Raw genomic sequence first — 16,443 nt, 5'->3', positions numbered from 1 at the left:
CAGCATCGTCTTCTCTTCCGTGTCTGTTGTGAGCGCGTTCAAAACACTGCTGACGTGTTATCTTTGTTATTTTTTGGATTTTTTTTATTTATAATATCCTGACACAGAAAACCATGGCATTCAAAAGGGTGTCCAAATATCAGAATTCACATTAGAGGCAGTCTTTCTACTGCATTAACATCAAGTTGTGCTATTTGTACTAGGTTAGCAATTGCATTTATTAGAAAATGAATATTAATTTGTGCAGGTGTACATTTTTAAATAAGCCAGTTATAAAGCTATGGTATGATAAAGGTATGATATTGTTGAATCATAACTCCCATCAGTTTAGGCAGATGTATTTAGCAATTTAGGCAAACAATGTGTGCCGTGTGCCAATGTGTTTTCTACGCTCTGCATTTCAGGCAAACCCAGTTCTTTTTTTAAACACCTATTTTGTGAGCACAGCAAAAGGTTGCTATGGAAACAGGTTGAAAGATCCCAGGCCATAATTAATACCTTGCCACAAACACAAGTTATTTTCAGATCACCATCTTTTATTAAGCAATCTAGACATGTAAAAATCAAACGACCCCGCTGACCAAAGCATTCACACAGCAGTTTGACCTTAATGTGCTTTTTTTTTAACAAGCATAAACCAGACAATATACACAATGCATTGAACATCATTAATAGCACGACACATTTAGACAATCTCACAGATCACAACACATTCTTCCAGACAGATCAGATAAGAAAAACCAGAAGCAAGAATGGGAGGTTTTCCCTCTTTCTAGTTACTGAATGTCAGGGATTAAAAAGATAATGGAAGTTAAACACAACTTTGGTATAAAAAAAGATGGACATTCTTAACTACATTCTCAATCTTGCAAGCAGAGTAATGGGTTTTATGTCATTTTTAGCTTGTGTAATGAACTTTAGTACAGTGGCATCCATAAAATGAGGAGAAGACCTCTAATACACTGCATGGTGTTTTACTCCAAATATCAATTCTGCCGCCTATCATTTCACATCAGTCATGTCACTACTAATAAAGACTAACTGCCGTAAACGAAGTATAAAAAGACAGGTGCAATGCTCGCTCATTACATTACAGCAGGAATAGAGCCTGAACTTGGACTTAGTGTCAGATGTCTCTGGTTTTAAAGCTCATCCTGTAATACAATCAAGGTAATATTAATTCAGCACATACAACAGGACCTCTAATATTCCTAGAGGACTCATTGACCTATAAAGTGCCTTATTTTTCTATTGAGTGTCATTCAACCATCAGAATGGATTTGATTTCTGATCGTAGCCATGGAGATAGTTATGCAGATATCAGTGTGACTCAGATCTGACAGACCAATCGGCTGACAGATTATGGAGATCTGTGGAGAGCTACACTGCATGCCAAATGTAAACTATTTTAAGAAAGAGAATTTGGACTGTGCCATGTCTAATACCCCAAACCGATACATATTTTTCAAATTCGTATGAATTCTACTTTGTATGTTTTCTGCTAAATTGTAAATTTTTTCATACAAACGTATGAATTCATACAAATGACCTTCCCCTAACTCGGTCCCTAAACTTTACCCATCAATGGAGACTAGACAAATCAAACAAATGAGGTTGTACGAATTAACTATCTTGTAAAATATGTATTAATTGGTCATGAAATAGCATTGGATACCAATATCAGATGATTTTATGAACTGATCGAAAGCTCAAAATGTGGCTACAATGTGCATGAGTAAAAAAACTGAGAAGGTACTGGTGATTTTAAAAAAAAAAACTTTTACACCGCCCCCCACCCCCGCTGCTGTGTCACGTTCATAGTTCCGCTATGATATATATATATATATATATATATATATATATATATATATATAAAACAGCATTTTGCTTTCCATCTAGCTGCTATAAAAAAAGCATACATCTTGTGTGAACAGCCCCTCAATGCTCAAAATCTCTGGTGACCTCAAGGCAGAAAACTGCAGTGAAGAGACAGGTATCAGCATTTGCAAAAGAGATACATTCCTGACATTTTCTAGCACAATCTACGTGTATAATTCCACTGCAATAACAAATTACATCACAAGGATTTAATGAGGAGTGACAACCATATTTACCTGCAGTGTTATGCTTGAAAAAAAAAAACCAGTAAAAGTCTGGTTGTGCAGAACTGACATTGCTAATATTAGCTCACATCACACATCTCTATGTGGGTTTAGAAGAGGTGTACAAAACATCGCCAGCGCATAGTGCAAGGCTGCTTTAAAGTGCTGCTGGAGCGTGTATTTCACCTTGACGGATGTGGGATCCTCCTCAGCTAAACTGCCAGCTCTACCCACCGCAGGGACTTTTTCAGACAATGGCAGTCTCATCACAGAGTCTGGATTAATCTGTTCTGACCACAACCTATTGCTTTTCCTTTTTTCTGCAGCTCCTTTCTTATAACTTCTAGGCCCTGTGTTGTTATTGTCATTTTTCAACAAGAATCCCCTTTGATAATCCAAGCACAGCCTGCTTCTTAGATGATAACTGTGGAGTTGCTTCATGACTACTGACAGTCAGTTTATCTGGAGCAGGACAGAGAGTAGTGACCACACAGCAAGTGGGACACGACTGAAATAAACAGCTAATGGAGGACTGTTACTGTTCTAGTTCAAAAGAAGCCGTTGTAACCTACTAATAGCTCAAATGAACAGTGAGAGACTCAACAGTACAGCATGATGCAGATGACACATTATATTATTTCCCAAAACTCAACTCATCATTAGTGCTGGCAAATGTGTATGGTGATCACTCGGCCTCTGAGATTAATTTTTTAACTGTGGAGCTGGATACTCCTGCAGTCTTAACCACAGACAAGTTACTTCTACATTATTCTACAACAGTCACTGGGTTTTAACACCATTTCACACTGCACGCCAAAGTGCCCAATTAATTTTTCAAATGCAGTATGTTATTATTATTATTATTTTTTTAAGTTGTTCACAAGACCTTTTAAATGTGGCCCATATCAAACACTGTTCTAAACAGGCAATGCTTAACTGATTAATTTAATTAATTCAAGAATAGCAAAGTCACCATCTTTAGGAGTGAGTCATTGAATAATTCGCTCAAACGATTTGTTCCAGAACGCCACTGCTGTGTTATGCATGCTGTCCCTGACATGTTTTTAAACAACCTATATAATAAAATTTAACATTATTTAATTAAATGACAACATTTAACTTATATTGTCAGGGTTTTATTATTTCAATATACTGTATATGCCTCTTTGGCATCCCTTATGTTGCTTCCACAAATCAACAAACAACCTTGTCAATATATATATATATATATATGTGAAAAAAGTTTGTAAATAAATGTTGAATTTCAGTGTTTCAGCCTTGGTTCCAGAAGTGTTTTTTTTTCCATTCATATTTCCCATAGTGAGTTTTTTAGAAAGTCTTCATCAGTTTTAATGAGTGGAAATAACTACAGTTCCATGCAGGAATGTGGATGACAGGAATCGAATCACAAATGACGAAGAAACATAAAATTATTAATTTAAATATGCAAATGTTTTAGTGTTTGATAGCATAGGGAAACTGACCCTGCCTAATTTACTGTGCTTAGCTGGTGGAGATTTCTTTGCAGAATCATGGGTAATGTAGTTTTCATCAGCTGCTATCTTTTAGTGCGGTCAAATGATTAATCGCGATTAATTGCATCCAAAATAAAGGTTTTTGTTTGCATAATATATGTGTGTGTTCTGTGTATATTTATTATGTATATATAAATACACATAAAAACAGTGTAGAGAGAGAGAGACAGAAAATATTTGTCTATATTTAAATAAAAACTTATTTTGTTATATTTTCGCGATTAATCGTTTGACAACACACTTAAAAAAAAAACAAGTTGAAGTAATAAAATATGCTTCAAGAAAAGCACATACTGTTGATTTACCACCACCATGTAGTTCACAGTAGCAAGTTATCCTTAAAATCAGTTTCTCTGTGGAGAAAATTAATATGACTTTTACATCCCGAACACCACTGTTGCACTATTATATTATTATATATTTCCTTCATAGTTATCTGCTCTCTAGACAACTATTCATGATTACCAATGAAAAATCCACAGTGGTGCCAAATAATAGTTAAGAGTTCAAAGGCAAAACAAGCTCCACAATATTTGAGAGCAAACTGTCAAGAAACGGAATAAGATAATATACTTTTGCACCTTTATGTGTAGTACTTTAATAGTGTGCAATTCATATATTTGTTTTGAGTCAAACCAAGGGTAAATCCAATGTGCAAATATGATGAAAACCCTCTAGTCACATGGGGTCTCGCTTAATATGATTTTATACCCACATATGAAAGTGAACCAAATCTATATTTGGTTCATAATAGTGTCATCCCAAAACCCCAGATCTATCATGTGCAGCAAAAAAAATTTAAATTCAGATTTGGGTCACATAGATCTGTGTGAATGTATCCACAGTTTTTAAGTTTGTTTGATAGCTTGCTTGCTTTCCCTGCTGCTCTGATAAAAATGTCCTAGAACGCCCCTGTCCACTTTGATCAGTCTCACCACCCAAAATAGCACACGCCACTTTTTTTTAACGATCACAGACACACACACTTTCAGTCTCTGCTTGATTCCCTAGTCGCCTGCGCAGGCACTTTTTGCCTAACAGCAAAAAAACAAATGGAGAAGACAAACCCTGCAAACTAGTTTCTATTCTTTGTCCTCCATACTAAAAAGAAACATCTCCAAACACAATACACCTCATTGCATTTTGGCCACAGTCCTCTATGAAATCTGACAAAACTGCAGGAAGGTTCAGAAGTCTGATTTATGTATTTATTTTTTTTTAGCTGTCCTTGAGTCTTTTTTAAAAGTGAAGTGTAATTTCATGTTAAATACTCTAAAAAGTGTAAACACTGTCCATTTGTTGACACAAACGGCCCAGAAATTACACTTCACCTTTAAACTGATATCACAAACCAATGTTTATTCACTCTTCTATTGTAAAATTAAATAATTATTTTAGGGTGACCTATCCCTTTAACATAAACGGGGACATATGTGTAGAGGATTCAAGGAAATGCTAAAATATTGTTCCCTGTGGGTCAGTTGTTGTTTAAAGAGCCGATGTACTCACACCGCTATAAAGATGGAAGTGTGCTCCACCCGGGCATGTGGGGAAAGCAGGAAGCAGATTTTGACAGCAGAACAGGGTGTAGCACCACACCACACCAATCAACAGCACAGATTCAAATAAAAAGATTGTGGGTTATTGTCATGAAAAAAAAACACTTCATGTGCAGTAGAAACCATGTTTCCTTCTGCCTGGAGAAAGGCAGATTTCAGGGACCAGTAATGGACCAATAAAAGCAGCAGGTGCAGTGCATCATGGGTAACAATATCGCTGCCCACAGCCATACACAAGTCTTTTATACACAAATTAAAAATTCTGCCCATGGCCCGTATCCTCGGCACGACCGTGTCCTCATTTGTTGCACAAGAGGCAAAAAAGCTTTTGCCTTTTTCCTTGCAGCTCCTTAATCCCAGGCTCTTTTATCAGCTTCTCAATACTCCCACTCATCCGTCATCATATCCAGGTAACTTAGGATATTCTGGGCATGTTTAACAGCTTGCTTACGGGCAGTTTTGGTCCCCTGGTCACCCTGAGGGTCCACAGCATCAAGAGCCAGAAGTTGTTTGGTCAGTAGCTCCTCTAATACCATGTAGCTCTTGTCAGCCCTCTTGCCATCAAAGCCCAAAACCTTAGCTTGCAGGTTGCACAGGCTGGCTAAGACATGCCACACAGACGCATGAGACGGGGGCTCATCTGGTCCGGGGTTACGCCGTCCGAGGGCTTCCCAGAGGTCTAGGAAGGTGGTGAGGGCCTGAACTTCCAGCACGGCCCTGCGCCGCGCCTCCCGGATGCAGGGATTTCGGCCCGTGTCCACCTGATCCAGGCGTGTGAGGAGACCTTGCAGCTCCGCCCCCTGTCCTGCAGCACCGTGCCGGAGCACCTCCTCCCGCAGCACTGAGACACGGCTCCTGATCGCCTCAATTTCACGGATCGAGTCATTCTGTGCTAGATCATACCTGGAGATACAGTGAATTACCTGGTTAAGTAACTAATAATCCAATAAAATAACAAAAACAGTTACATTTTGAGTAGAAACAATAATAATTTGAATTTTATATACTGTGTATACAGTATATAATAATAATTTATCCTCATTTTTTATATATATTTAAAAATGGGGGGAGGGGGTGTTACAAAGGATTTCAATAAAAATAAAAAAAAACCTGAAAAAAAAAAAAAAAAACATGACTTCCAGCATCCATAACAATAAAAATGTTTTCTTGATATTTGAGATGTTTCTTAGTCATTGATGCTCAAGAAACATTTTTATTATTAATGATGAAAAAATATATATATAATTTTTTGTGGAATGATACCCAAACTTTTGAATGGTAATGTTTGTAAAATTGTAGTAGTAGAAAGTAATACATTTATTCAGCAAGGATGCATTAAATTGTAAAAAAAAAAGAAGAAAAAAAAAAAGACATTTATAATGATACAAAATATTTTTCTTTTTAAAAAAAGTGGTTAACTAGTAACTTTCTGTTTATCAAAGAATCCTGATTTAAAAAACAAACTATCGCAGCTTCCACAAAAATATCAAGCAGAAAAACTGTTTTCAACTGTTACTGGAGTTATGATGCTGATTAAATGACATTTTAAAATATATAAAATTAGAAAACTTAAACTGCAACAATATAAAAATTTTTACATTATTTTTAATCAAATACAGCCTTGGTAAGCAAAAAATAAATAATTAAATATATTTCATCTGTAAGTCGCTTTGGATAAAAGCGTCTGCTAAATGAATAAATGTAAATATATATATTAGACTAATTTAATATCTCATAAGTAAACATTCAACAGAACTTCAGTGGTGCTGCATATTGTAGTGTTGTATGTTGATGTTTGTATTTGGTGTTACCTGCGTGTTTCTTCTCCTTCTCCCTCCAGGTCAAGATGTTTTAGCAGACCATTGATCTCCTCCACCACTTGTTTTCTGTAGTTCCTCACCGCAGCATCACTAGATACATCCAGGGCGTCCAGTTCAACCAACAGCTCTGTAAGGACCCTCGCCAGGTGGGCACAGCTATCCCGCCCGCTCAGACCCATCAGCAGAGCCACCTCCTGACACCGGGCACCACTCACCTACACAACATCAGTTCATCTCAGATGAGTTTTCTTTATTCTACTATCAACATTAAATTCTTTCATTTATTTGATCATAAATACAGTAAAAGCAGTAAAATTGTGAAATATTAATATCATTTCAAATAACTGTTTTCTATTTGAATGTATTTGAAAATGTAATTTATTCATGTGATGGCAAAGCTGAATTTTAGCATCATGACTCCATTCTTCAGTGTCACATGATCCATCAGATCTTACCCACCCCAAACTTTTGAATGGTAGTGTAAATTTCGATTTTTTTTTTTTTTTTTTTACAAAAACACACTATTAACATTTTAATGGCTATTTTCTGCTCTCTCTCTGACCTTTAAAATAAAAAGTTAAAAATTAAACTACTGTATCTTCACATATAAAATAAATAACAGTGATTTGCTGGTTAAGATGCATGACTGTTATTTCTCATGATATTATTTTTTTTGCAGTACCAGTCACCTGCGCCATGACTTGATTAATACGCTGCACAGCCTCATGCGTGTCATCGGACAGCGGCAGCGCCAGCGTTTGAGTGCGGACACGACCCTCCAGTAATTCCTGTACGGCACAGACCCGAGTCAGCGCTTTGTAACGGGCCTTCCTGAGCGGGACACTTCCACCCGTCTTAACCTGAGCCAGCCGCATGGCCACATCCTGCACAGCCTCCACCAGCTCCTCACTGATCTCAAAGGCATCTTGAGCCTGGCCCTGCCGGAACGGCCCCACCACCCCTTCATTCAGCAAGTTCTGCACCTCCAGGGTCAGCTCCTCAATGGCCAGCCGAGACGGATGCGTAGCGTTGCCCTCCAGGTAGCGAAGCAGACCCTCCACCTCTCCTGCTGCACGCTTCCGAGCCTGCTGAAGCTCCGGCCGGCCCTCCGTCTCCACCTGCGTCAGGAAACAAAACATGGTTAAGAAGAAAAAACAGTTGTGACTTCATACCGAAGTAAAATGTTTGAATGGCCTGTTCTGACCTTATCGACCTCCAGCAGTAATCGGGTCAGCTCTCGCTCCAGTCGTTTGTACTCTCTATCGCTTTGCAGGCCGCTGTAAGAGCACACCTGAGGGCCCAGGGTGGCAATCTCCCTTTGCACCTCGTCCAGCCGTGACAGGGCTGGGTGCTGCCCAGGGTACGGGCCCTGGGGTCCCGCATAACCTGTGAAGGGTCCTGGCATCTGCTGAGTGTGTGGTTGCTGACTGCCATTATCCATCGTCCTCTTCCCACCATCAAAGGGTTTCCTAAACAGGCTGAGGCAGAAGAAAGAGGTGAGAGCAGGTCAGGATATGGAAATACTCACAGTGTGATGACAATACAGTGGATCAAATTGAATACAAGTAAAAGAGAGGGGTATTGGTAGCTGGCAGGAAAACTACATTTTTTTAATTCTTTTAATGTGTAGGTAGAATTTTATAAGCTCGTACTTTTTGTTAATAGCAAACTATATCGAATATTGTGAGAAAAATTTTTTTTTACACTGCATGACAATTTAAACGAACTAGTGAAAACATGATTTAAACGGCAAAATAAAAAAAACCTTGAACAGCCGCACCTAAAATTATACAATCATTTCTTTAATCAAACTCTAGCATTCATTTTTTTTTTTACTTTTGTTTTTGAAAGAAAACTTAAAAAGTTTTAGTTAATCAAAAATACAGTAAAATTATTAATTATAAATGTCTTTAATGTCCTTTTTTAGAACTACTGACAGTAAGATAAAGATATTTTGAAGAATGCATGTCAACACGTTTCATATGGATGTCAATGGGAACTAGAAACTGTTCGGTTGCCCACATTCTTTAAAATATCATGTTCCACAGAAGAATTACTTCACACGAGACTGGATTGATATGAGGTTGAGTAAGTGATGACTTTTATGTGAATTATCTCTAAAAGACATTGTATTCAATCAAAATAACCAAACATCAGGCAAACATGTGGTGACAGACAAATGTTTCGTCTTCCTAAATAACTAACCCAGCAGGTGATTTGTAGTGGATGTCTATAATGAGAAGTTCAAAAAGAAGAAAAAGGGGGATAATATATATATATATATATATATCTGATCCAATTGTCAAAAATTCAAGAATGTGGATTATTTTGTGGTGGGATAAAATAGGTTTAATCCTACCCCAGGTAAACTTCTATTATGAAAAATACAGGAGAGAGGTCTTGTGCAAAGGTTGTGTGTGTTTTACAGCTGTGATAATGACTAAGGCTGACTAAGCCAAAGGTTTCCAACTACACCCATCATGAACAAAACACCAACTAAATAGGCTTGCCAATGCAGGAAACAGGAGCTGTATGAATGCATAACATCACAAACCTCTGTTTGTTAGGTGGACAACCTTTGTGAACAAACAGTTTCCCTAAAACATAAGGTTTTTATAACTTGCTTGATCAGTCCATCTGAAGTGCAATCATTCAAACTTACAAGTCTGACATTCTGTAATCATTCCATTTATATGATTTTGACAACAACAGGCAGGCTGCAACAATCCAGTTTGCTGAAAGGTCTTGGTAAGTGTACTAAGTGTACCCGCCGGTGTCATGAAATATGTGGTCCTGTCCTACTCTTGCACAAAAAAAGATAGCAAAATCTGGCTATTAGCACATGTTAAAAAGTGTAAAAAGTGTTAAATGTTAAAGTGTAGCAACCCAAAAGCACCTACATACCTGAACTGCAGAATTAGTTTAGAGAACTGAGGTGATCCCTAAGAGCAGATGCCCTTCAAGAACACGGTCTTACCTCTTCAGATTCAATGTCCTAGACAATATTTTACTGGCAGCCGACTGCCGCTGCAGGGGAAGTGTGCGTGATGTCACGGACCGATCATATTCGTGGTCCTTAAAGAGACAGTGTCCATTAGCACCCAGACCGTAGTGCTCATGAAATACATTTGATAACAGACATAGAAGAGACTGCAGGAGGCTTTAAATATAACGTAGAGCTACTGAGCAATTACATTTGAGTTCTTGGTTGATGCTTTCTGATCAATGCACTGAACAAGAAGTATAGTATTTTGGGTTTGTCCTTGTTACAGTGTAACTATACATTTAAGTACAGAATAATATTAATTAACTACATGTAGGGTACATGCTCTATGGTTAGGGTTAGGATTAGGGTTACTTGCATGTAATTATGCATAATTGATTGTTATTATATTAGTAATTACAGGTAAGGTCTAACAAGGACACATTGAAATATGTTATTGTATATTCCATGTGGCCTTTTCCAGAGCAGGAAGTCAAGGATACAATGAAAGCATGTGTGCAATTTATTATTATTGTATTATTTAAAAATGCAGTTCTTTTGATCAACATCAGATTAGCATTCCCTTGTTAGGAAACAGCAGTACTTGCAAGACAGAAAAAGAATAGGTTTAGGTTTGGGGTAAATTTCAATTTTAGGCTTTGCATCTGCACCAGAGCTGTTTGCTGTAGTCATTATAACTCAACAGTCAGTGTGCCATGTTTGCATGCAACGGAGATGAGATTAGATGGCATTTAGTGTGTAAATAAATGCAATAATGAAGACCAGTTGCAATTCAGAAGCAAATATTGCAATGAAATCATCAGTTACATTTAACATTCTATCAATGTACATCAGTGAGGGATTTAAGCTTACTTTTACCAACATAACAGTTTGAATGGAGGTTTTATGTTTATTGGGTTGAGGTTTTATTACCACAGCAAATAATTTATATTATGCTCATCAATATACTGCATTTATTTGATCAGAAATACAATTCTTTTTTGTGGTAATTAAAGGGAATGCCGCAGATGCTTGTGAAATATTCTGGATTAAATGCAGTTTAATATTACTTTAATGCACAATACATTTACAACGTTGCAGTGAGAATGCAGTCCTTGTATACCGCAGGATCAAAGATGTCACGCTTGTTCTTGATAGCTTTTTTCCTCAAAGTACGCTTTGGGACGGGTGCTCTATCCTTTTATATAATAAACAGCTAGAATGTTTGAGAAGAAAACTCATGACAGTGTCAAATAAAATGATTACAGCAGCCATATACAAGTAAACCCCCCCCCCCCCCCCTAAAAAAATGCTCCAATCTACAACAAAACCAGTCAGATATTACGGTTGCATTCAAAAATCTCAAGTAAGTACTGTACTCCTTGAATACTCTCAAGAAACACCAAGGTTCACTTAAGAACAGTTCACCTAGCTGGTTGATTTTCTGCTCCCACAGTTGAGCAACAGTGTGATGTCAGAGTGACATCATGCTGTGATTCCAGGAGGGGAGGGGAAGGGAGGGTCAGATAAGGATGAGTCAGAAGAACATCATCTGTCCAGATGCTCCACCTGCTTCCTGTCTCCCCTCCTTTATCATTCTCCCCTATCCAGCAACAGAAGACCTCTTATTATAGGTGGCAACTTCTAGCAAGTAAATATAGACACAAACACTTTGGACAATGAATGGTGAAGCCAAAGAGCCAACATGCCATCCATGCCAGAGTTTATCAGTGGGGACTAAATACATCACTGCGTCTCTCACCATTCATGGCATTCTGACACATCAGAGTCAATCCATTATTTTCTAAAGCTCAAATTTACAACAGATGAAAACAGGGCTGCATGTGGGGGATAGACTTACTGCCTTTACAATAACACAAACTGTATAAAGGTTTAGATCATATCATTTTCACAACTTGCATCTTTCAAAACTGTTTAATGGAGCTTTTGCCAGCTGAAGATTTATTTTTTTTAGAAACATCTAAACTATCTAAACTAGATGAACTAAAACAGTTCTCTGTTCATGGAGTCATGATAGAGAAATGTTTCATCACAATGATAATTAACACATTACTAAAAAATAATAAACAAAATACACTGCAGAAAATCCATGAAAATATGACCTGACGTACTGTGTACTATTGGTACCTTCATAATGTAATATGAAGCAATTGATTCCGTATTGATTTTTCACAGGTGTTTTACCCATGTTGTGTTTTAAAGTTCAATTAAATGTCTGTTAACTTAATGGATAATGTCCTGGCAGAACAATATCATCACCTTTAATTCTAAAATTAAAAATGAGGGGTGTTCAAACTTCAGCATCAACACTATAAACAGAGAGGGAGTCGAGATTCTGGAACTGTCCACAGCAGCTCTGATGCTGATGTTACCCGCGAGATCATGGAGGCTGAATGCAAAACATCTCATCATCTTCATCATATGTGCCATCATGAAGAGTGTCTTACAGCTGTACCCTGATACATGAACCAGGAACGTAACACGCTCCCCAATATGGGTTTTGCAATGACTGATTCTTAAATAACTGCATATATTCGTCCCCCAGTATTCTACTGAATATATGACTACATCCGTGACATGAACTATAAAATCAATACAGCATGGTTAGAATATAACACAAACCTGAACATGCTTCAACACAGATGCTTTCTGTAATCTGACAAAGCTGTGCCTGGATTTACATGAATGAACCATGGCAGAAGGACATTTGATTGCTTCTGAACACCAGCCAACCCTTATCCGAGACAATCCGAGCATATCTCACCACCTCCTCCTATGCGCAGCGTATTTCTCACCTTTTCAACGCGCCGAAAACGTTCGCGCACATGTCTAGCGGACCCCGTTTCCATCAGCTGCGATGCTCAAATGTTTTGCGCGGTGCAACACTCCAGTGATTTCTGGATCGTGGACTTGCAGTGACACTGGCAGAGACTGGCATTTAGAGCAGCAGTAGCATCACATCGGTATGGACTGCATTCCCGCCCCTCCCCTTTCCTCCTACAGTAAGCGCTAGTGATTCATCTTAGTGACTCTTTTGAATCAGTTCGCTACACGAGTCATTCGGTCACTCTTTATGCAGTTACATGGTTTCGCCGGTAGGTGGCGCCAATTGAGTTTGTTTTTGTGTGGCATTGAATCCTTCACTTTGAGTCATTGATGAATTAAATACGATTTTTTTTATCCTTTTCAAATTTTTACCTGCATGCAAATATTTTAGGAAAAAGCGTAGCTTAAATTTTGATATATATATATATATATATATCCATACACAATTAATAAATAATAATAAATAAAAATAAATGTAACAACAAAGCGTATCTTAAATTTTTACCCCATTTACTCAACCGCCTGACATGACAATTAAGCTATAGAAAAACAATGGTAATCGCCTAAATAAATTAGGAATTACATTTATTTTCATTAATTGTGTATGGTTATTAGTAGTGTAATATTATATATTACATAATATGTGTGTGTGTGTACTGTTTATATTTATTGTGTATATAAAAATACACAAGCTTGAATGAACGCAAAATTTTGTTTTATATATATATATATATATATATATATATATATATAAATAAATAAATATACATTCAAATATTTTCTAAATACATTGTATGTGTGTGTATTTGTATATACACATTATAAATATACACAGTGCACAACACATGTAAATAAGAGATTAATCACTTGACAGCACTAGTTTTTTTTCTTTCTTTTTTTTTGTTGCACACATTCATAATCCTGTTTTTAGAAAATGATCGATTCACATGCCAAGATCATCAAACCTTCTCTGGTTCGTTCAGCTGCCAATGAGCCTGGTGTATGTTTGTCACTCCAAATCACATTCAGACTAAAACACTGACTGAATTCAGAATAGCATACCACTTATATCAGGCTAGTTATGCAGATAACATAACTGCAGCACGCGCTTAAAAAGAACATCATCATCATCCATTTGGGCGGACGATAATATAATTATAGTTAGTTATAGTGGTCGACCAATATATCGGCCGATATTTGCCATTTTTTAGATATCGACATCGGCAGATAAGTTTTCTGCTTGGCCGATGTGTTCAAGGTAGGACTTTTATTTTGAAGTCTTTTTATGTTAACAGTTCTGTCTAATACAGATCGTCTGTCTAATAATCAGACAGAACGGTTAAACAAAAGGAATTAATGTATACATAAAGTATTATAATGATTGCTTTTATATTATTGGTAATAGAAAGGCAAACATTATAATACTTTCTCGTTTGCCGTCAGCATTAAGCAAATATGCATTTATATAATTTAAACAAATCTTTGAATGACTAATGAACATTTAATTTTACAAACCTTGCAAACCTAGTTGACTCCAGCTGTGAGATCTTGTGATGTGTGTATGTGTATCCAGCATGATCGCGCGTTCTCTGTGTGATCAGTCCATGTGAATCAATTGAATGCGTTAAACTTTAAACTCATGATTTCAAATTATGCTGCGCTTTATGCATTTTTCACTGTGTGCTGTATGTAAAATGAGGGTTACCTTGGCTATATATGATTCTCAATGCACACAAACTTCCCAGAATACTGAGTGCCCTGTTGGTTACAGGTTATTTTTTTATAAGGTTATTATAACTTTATTTGTGAAAAATACTGTCATCTAAAGTATGTTTCTTTTACAAATTTATGGTTTAATCCATTGTCAAATTATTTCAAATTTCTTAAATATTAATAATTTGAAAAAAATTATATGGGTTTTATATCAGCTATCGGTCCCCTACTATCCAAGATATCGGCATCAGCTGTCAAAAACACACATCGGTCGACCACTAGTTAGCTGTCATTCTTGCTTTAAATACACGCTTCAGTCATGTTGTACTCTGGCTTCTGATTGGCTGTGAATGTTTGTTTTTATAATTCATACCAACAATATTGTTCCTCCGTCATTGTCGTTATAGCTGTCCCACAGATTCCGTATTCTCACAGAATTATTAATAAAACTTTATAATCAAGTTATATTTATCGTTCCTGGTGTCAATAGGTCTGCTGACACCAAAAACGATAATTAACTCTTATATGGTAAATATTTTAGCTTTAAATGTAAATTTCAGCTTTAGATTCTGATTGGCTGTCAGTGTTTTTTAAGTGATGATTCATCAGCTGGATCTGTTCTAAATGCGATTCTTATGTGTGGACATCCCTATTCTCAAAGAAACTGAATATCACAACTTTCATATCTTCTTTGACTGTAAGAGTATAATGGTTGAATATAAGAATAGGCATATACAGATACAAAAAAAATATATATACATACAAGATATACAAATATATAAAGACATTTCCAATCCGCCAAGATATTGGCACTGGTAAATACAACCAATTAAATATTCCTAAAGTCAATATCTAAAGACAAGTGTGCAGTCAAAAGGGAGAGACTTCAGAAAACGAACATTATCAATGGTTGGTGTATAGAAGTGAACCAGAATGATTCACTTAAAAGACTCAGAGACTCTTTCACAAACGAAGCCCCACACTGGGGAGACCATTCCTCACACCAGGAGGGATCCCTAATACTATGAGATCTTCAACATGACCACATCTCCCCGATCAATGAATAAAACCATCTCTCAGTGACCCGAGGTTTGTCATATCTATAGATACAGCACGGACTCTCCTCGCTTCGTCGTTTCTGATAAACACATTTAGGCGATGAAGTCAAAAGTGAACTCCCTTCCACAATACAAAGTGGTTTCATCTTTTATTCACAGCGACGTCGACAGTAAACGTAACAGCTGAGCTGCGTGAAACAATTTAAAACGACAAAAATGACTTAATAATCCGTGTTTAGCTTGCTTCTGTAGGTCCATTTAAAGCACACAAAGACATCGATCAGCCCTCATTAAGAGCTCACAGCAGTGCAAGGTCAAGCGTTGTAGAAATGAAATACATTATCATATAAATACGTGTCTTATTAAACATGTTGTCCATCCTACCTGCACAGCCAGCGGGCAGCCATCGGTGAGCCTGTGTTTACAGATTAAACAACGCGATGTTCCTTTACAACCACCGGGTTTACAATACGTGACATAAACTAGCTGGCCAAGCGGGAACGAACGAGTTACGAAGAGTTTGAATTCATTAAACGTCAATAACACGTGGCATGTGTTGTCTAATTGTTTTCAGGCGTTTTAAATTTGCGCGAGGACATAACAAAATATTATAACAATACTCCCTATCATAAAAAAAAACTTGTGTCAGGAAGATTTTGAAATGTTTTTGAAAGAAGCCTCTTATGCTTACCGAGGCTGCATATATTTACCCAAAATACAGTAAAACAGAAATATAATTGCAATTTTACTACGTTTTTATTTATTCGCGTGATGATGTATTTCCATAATCATTACTCCGGTGTCAGATGATCTTTCAGAAATCTCT

General features: G+C 37.0%; 1 protein-coding gene across 3 annotated transcripts; it reads right to left on the bottom strand.

The window, feature by feature from the left end:
* Window positions 1-4,819: 4,819 nt before the first annotated feature.
* bag5 (BCL2 associated athanogene 5) lies at window positions 4,820-16,138 on the bottom strand. 3 transcript variants are annotated; one of them, XM_059566666.1, is made up of 5 exons: window positions 16,002-16,138; window positions 8,221-8,494; window positions 7,706-8,134; window positions 7,008-7,231; window positions 4,820-6,099 (listed from the first exon to the last, which is right to left on the bottom strand). In XM_059566666.1, exons 1-5 carry the CDS (start codon window positions 16,022-16,024, stop codon window positions 5,574-5,576), a joined length of 1,476 nt encoding a protein of 491 aa, XP_059422649.1. In that variant the 5' UTR covers window positions 16,025-16,138; the 3' UTR covers window positions 4,820-5,573. The 3 variants fall into 3 exon arrangements, with proteins under 3 accessions (XP_059422649.1, XP_059422648.1, XP_059422650.1); XM_059566665.1 differs by lacking the exon at window positions 16,002-16,138 and adding an exon at window positions 12,816-12,983; XM_059566667.1 differs by lacking the exon at window positions 16,002-16,138 and adding an exon at window positions 9,921-10,047.
* Between the last annotated feature and the right edge of the window lie 305 nt (window positions 16,139-16,443).

The sequence above is a fragment of the Carassius carassius genome, chromosome 14, assembly GCF_963082965.1.
Source record: "Carassius carassius chromosome 14, fCarCar2.1, whole genome shotgun sequence".
Taxonomy (NCBI): domain Eukaryota; kingdom Metazoa; phylum Chordata; class Actinopteri; order Cypriniformes; family Cyprinidae; genus Carassius; species Carassius carassius.
Note: the sequence above shows the minus strand (reverse complement) of the source record. Positions and strands in the feature narration are given on the sequence as shown.

Bases quoted from the DNA above. Each gene is read 5' to 3' on its own strand.
- bag5 (XM_059566665.1), bottom strand. From the start codon at position 12,847: ATGTGCGCGAACGTTTTCGGCGCGTTGAAAAG. The intron at 7,232-7,705 runs GTGACTGGTACT...GATGTTGTGTAG, and splicing joins TTAATCAAGTCATGGCGCAG to GTGAGTGGTGCCCGGTGTCA. The intron at 6,100-7,007 runs GTAACACCAAAT...CTGTATCTCCAG, and splicing joins GAAGGAGAAGAAACACGCAG to GTATGATCTAGCACAGAATG.